General features: G+C 38.2%; 2 protein-coding genes across 2 annotated transcripts in view; one reads left to right on the top strand and one right to left on the bottom strand.

Annotated features, from left to right (window-relative positions):
• Positions 1-90: 90 nt before the first annotated feature.
• On the bottom strand, positions 91-2710 carry SARC_02061 (hypothetical protein). The gene is made up of 4 exons (XM_014304184.1): positions 2009-2710; positions 1727-1850; positions 1405-1576; positions 91-1201 (listed from the first exon to the last, which is right to left on the bottom strand). Exons 1-4 carry the CDS (start codon positions 2654-2656, stop codon positions 868-870), a joined length of 1278 nt encoding a protein of 425 aa, XP_014159659.1. The 5' UTR covers positions 2657-2710; the 3' UTR covers positions 91-867.
• A 2172-nt stretch (positions 2711-4882) lies between these two features.
• SARC_02060 (hypothetical protein) overlaps positions 4883-4972 on the top strand; it is a gene marked incomplete at its 5' end in the record, with an annotated part of 8584 nt that continues 8494 nt past the window's right edge. Inside the window, one exon of the mRNA XM_014304183.1 lies at positions 4883-4888. Coding sequence (XP_014159658.1) covers positions 4883-4888 — 6 coding nt within the window. The remainder of the gene's footprint in view (positions 4889-4972) is intronic.

The raw sequence follows: 4972 nt of genomic DNA, 5'->3' as shown, positions 1-4972 counted from the left end.
TAATATAGTATAGTGTAGTATATATATATATATATATATATATATATATATATATGGCTGAAAATTACGATCAATATTTTAGTGTAACGACTGCCAGCACTTTTGTAAGAAATTGTGGACAGGTGCATATTAAGCTAGGTAAAACATCCATCTATTTACAGTGTTGAATATGTGTTCCAGATCTCGAAAAGTGTGCTTGTCTATCGACAATATGACAAATTTAAAAAAAATATAAATTGCGTCACGAATTTACGACAATTTCAGAAATGTCTCGAATGGGCAATACCTTTGATTGTTTACATGTATATTACGTGCCAGTAGTGAATCGTCGTATCATCAAAATCAATGTACACTCGAAGCTTATAATATAGAAACATGCTATAACAAATTTCAATCACCAGTGTTTCGTATACCAATACGTCCACTTTATTCTATATACGGATAACATAACTGGAAGCACGTGTGGAAGCATTGTTCTCTTTCGGCGCAAACTTTAGTACTTTGTAACGAATGTTCTCTAGGTAAGTATTTCATTTTCATCGGACTTGAATATCAGTTTGAATATTGTCTGTTTTTTTCGAGAAATGAAACGTTGAACATGTTGGTAAATTGCGGTTAGTCTTTATTTTATGCGAGTTCGCCACTTTGTACTACGAGATTTGTACATACGTTTGTCCCACAGCAGTTTCTTTACTGACCGTGCGGTACTATGTCTTTGTAACTTTGTTATCCTGGCCAGCGGTACAGGCCCCGTCCGACTGTTCATTCTATATTCTTGGGATTTTGTTCGAAAGTAAACCTGAAGCTTACCTCCCTTTCTCTACTATTATGTACTCTACGTGTTAGTAGATTAATCTACATTATAGCCTATTTCCTGCCGAAAGGATCGAACGTTTCCTCTGTTGCCGGGAAGGTGAAGAACGATGTCTCGCCCGTGAAGAACTGCGTCTCACCCACTTGTGTGAAAAACTGTGTCTCACCCGCTTGTGTGAAAAACTGTGTCTCACCCGCCTGTGTGAAAAACTGCGTGGGGCCTTGCGAGAATCCGAATGTACTAAACGAACTGAAGAACGTTACTGGCTCGCCCACGGACGAGAACGAGGAGAAGAACGTCTCTACGGGGGCGGTGAACAGACTCGTGCTGAAGAACGTCTCTACTGGCCCTTGTGAGAAGAATGAACTGGTGACGAAATCCGTGGCTCTGTGATGTGGAGCCGAGTGAAGAAAATATTATGAGTTTTTGCTTTCATCACCAGGTGATCAGAAAGTGTGCTACAATACTTTAATATCAGAATATTCTAGAGAACACTCTTTAGCAAATGCTCTTAGCATATTCTAGAAAAACGAGATGCGGTAGTAAGTTCATTTTAAAATACCAAGTTCAATCTCAAAATTCAAACTTACCCTCCTTGTATTTCGGTTTCCGTAGTAGTGACTACCTCTGTTTGAATGATGACCTGTGTAACTGTGACTTCATTTGTAGCTTCCACGGGTTGTGTGGTGGTGGGAGCCTCTGTGATAGTTATCACAACCGTTGTTGTGCCACTCTCTGTCTCGGTTGGCTCAGAAATTTCAACTGTTATGATACAATAGAATTGACCATTAAAATTTGTAATCATAACAATTTAAAATATCTAATATATGTACTGCATTCGTTCTGTATTCGCATGCATGTTGTCGTATTCTACGATACAAAATGATATAATGGCTTTCAAGTTGTACTTACTCTCTTCAAATGTCTCTACTACGAATGCGTTGTTATAGTATGAGCTTGTGTCGGGACCGGAGGCCAAGCACCATGAGAACACATCCTCGAATGGATCAATTACTACTACGGTTCGTCGACGGCCCTGAGTAGGTAGCGTATGATATTAGGCGTTTAGGTCGGATTCGAGATATGAGTATAATTGTCATTTATGATACGCCATACTCAATTGCTATGAGCACAGGAAATTATGATCCTAAGTGCATACAGATAAAAACCATAATTCATAAACGCAATACATACCTCATCGTCCTCATCCTCTTCTTCCTCATCGTCGGTGACTTGAGTGCCATCGTTCCCATCAGCTCCATCCAACACAAGGACGTCAGCATCACCATCAACCACAAGTAAGCCATCCTCATCTGCAGCTACTAACAAATTCTCCACCTCGACTTGCTCACCATCATCACCCTCAACTACCACCACAACCTCAGAAGGATCCTTAACTCCGGGGTCCAGACGGGGATCTTCACGGCCGCACAAACAATTCATCTCATCAGGCTCAGGGCACGGACCCAGGCACTGACCTACGTCACGTGCGATAAGCTTGGACTTAGTTTGGAACTTCATGTACGGGACGTTAACTGTAGCACATTTGGTGAGCGTGGCGTAGTTGTTCTTGCTGCGATCGTAATCATCTTCGGGTACAAGGCTCATGCATAAATTGCGGCCCACGTTTCTCCACTCCTTGTAATTGTTCACCCAGATGTACTCCCACTTTTGGATGTCGTCGTTATTACATTCAGCAAGATGAACTTGGAAGGCATATGTGCCCGATCCTGGTTCAAGACACATATTGTCTTCACCTGTGAATTTGATACGTTGGTATTCTGCATTGGCTACCTGAACGACTGCCAGAGCAGCGATAAGAATGAAAGATCGGGAAAGCATACCGTCGAACTGTGTATAAATTTACCGGAAGACAGTAAATCACAAACACACTGTATGTTCGAGACTGAAGTTATACCAATTCAGTATCGTGTATTTATCAATTTTCGTGTCTGTATACCACATGAAATAGTCATATCAAAATATGTAGTCTAATACAAATGTGTAAAATCATGGCTTATGAGGAATTCGGTAACTTTTTAATTCTTATACTGAATTGTAAGTGGATGTGCAGAACACTTAATGTTTATGCATCAGGAGCTAAATTAGCCGTAGACTCTAGTTAGAGTAGAGTGACTGTGGTGCTGGACTGCTGGTGAGCCGAGGGCCAGGCCGTGGGCCGTGGAATATGTAAATATTTCTCTTTTATTTGGTTTTGTTTTAAAAAACAAATAGTACATATTTATCTCGAAACTCGAAAGTATTTGTTTTTAAAGAAATAGGCTGTATTTATTAAAGTACAGTACAAATATTTTATTATTATTAATAAAAAAATGCTATTCACCTGAGAATTCTGAGTCCTGACCCTGTTTTTCAGTTCTTTTTTATTTTACAAAACAATGCTAAAAAGTAAAAACCGTTTATAGAGACTTTAGAGAGCCTAGAGAGGTTGTCTATTCATTACATACTGAGTCTGTACCAACTGTTAAAAGAGCTGATTCGTCCAATAGCGTGCACGGATAAAATATCTCTGGCGAAATTCTTTGATTTTCAAAACTCACAGACAAATAACTTTTCTAAATAAGTCCTATTGGCTTAATCAGCTTTACTCGTACTCGAATTACTAAAAGGTGCGAATAAACTGTTGCAAATTGCCCGCCTTTTTTCGATGCCACATCCTATTAGGATGGGGCAAAGGGCCATTGGCCCGTGGGCCATGGGCCATGTGCTATTTATAAAATAGTATTTACTTTTTAGACTGCAGTTTGCATCCTGCTGACCTGCTCTGCTAATAATGTTTCTGTTTTTTTTACAAAACCAAACAAAAGTAATATATATAATTTTTATTTTTTACTGCCCTCTTTTTTTATTTGAATTTGTTTCTGTAAATGTTTTTAAAACGTATGATTTGTCAATGGCCAAATTTTTATGTGGACATGCAATTGCTCGCTCTACATTCTGTTTACAAGGTGAATTATTTTACTATGTATGCTGTATTTAGAACAAACTTTCCAATACGAACACTGTTGTTCTACTAAGGTGGACGCTGAGCGACAAGAAAAGCTTACTAAATGTGTACGCTAACAGTCGACCGAAATCGTATCCTGAAAGTGTGCTGATAGCATTTATTGAGCGATTAGATAGCAGAGACTGAGTAGAACATTTCGAACCCAACACGTTGCGATATAGCTACTCAGCCAGTCTTAAATACGTAGACTCGCACCTCCACGCCCTTGTAATATGTTCATAATGTAATATGTAAACGCGCCTTGAGACCAACTAACCTACAAACTTACAATGTCGGCATTGAAATAGGATCTATTAGCCTATCTCATGCACCAACTTTGGCGACAAAATCTTCCAGGAAACATTGCTGCTTAGCTCTGAACATTGTCGGGGGTATTTTAAGGCATTATGTACTTATTCGGAATATAAAGAGTCACTCATACATATATATATATATACGGTATAATCAGACAGGCGTACATTCAATATCTTTTTTAGAAATGAGTCCGACATGTTGGGCAAAATTAGCATATTCCTGCCTCCATATACATAATATATCAGTACGGAGTTGGCTATCGAAAGAAGTTCATTGTCATCGAAACTGACGATACATTGGAGTCAACTTTCAGGCACTTCTATTGTCAATTTGAATCTCAAAGACTCTGTACAATAACAGAAAACTGGTACAATATCATTGGAAAATTAAAATAATAGTAGATGCAATATCGTCAAATCAAACGCCACCAATATTATCATATTTCTGTACTGCATTCAACAGTGCATTTAGTCTGGGAACGGGCATCAATAGTATCCCACACAAACCATAGCCTTCTAAAAGGGACACAAGCTCGTGATTTTCTTTCGCGGAATAAATAGCACCATATATACCCATAAAATACACCGATATACTGTTCTATAATTTTCACAAAAATATATTTGATATATGTCGCACACATAAAGTCATAGACAACAGCTGATAGATGATAAGTAAATTGGAAAAGGAAAAATTAACATAACCAAAGTATTGATGTATATCAGCATATATATATATATATATTAGGTATGTATGTATGTATGTATATATATATATGTGTGTGTGTGTGTGTGTGTGTGTGTGTGTGTGTGTGTAGTAGTATAGTATAGTATAGTATA

Source organism: Sphaeroforma arctica (genome assembly GCF_001186125.1).
Source record: "Sphaeroforma arctica JP610 unplaced genomic scaffold supercont1.89, whole genome shotgun sequence".
NCBI classification, from domain to species: domain Eukaryota; class Ichthyosporea; order Ichthyophonida; genus Sphaeroforma; species Sphaeroforma arctica.
Note: the sequence above shows the minus strand (reverse complement) of the source record. Positions and strands in the feature narration are given on the sequence as shown.

Coding starts and splice junctions, on each gene's coding strand:
- SARC_02061 (XM_014304184.1), bottom strand. CDS start 2,656: ATGCTTTCCCGATCTTTCATTCTTATCGCTGCTCTGGCAGTCGTTCAG. Junction 1,851..2,008: donor AAGAGGATGAGGACGATGAG/GTATGTATTGCG, acceptor CTACCTACTCAG/GGCCGTCGACGAACCGTAGT. Junction 1,577..1,726: donor AGTAGAGACATTTGAAGAGA/GTAAGTACAACT, acceptor GTATCATAACAG/TTGAAATTTCTGAGCCAACC.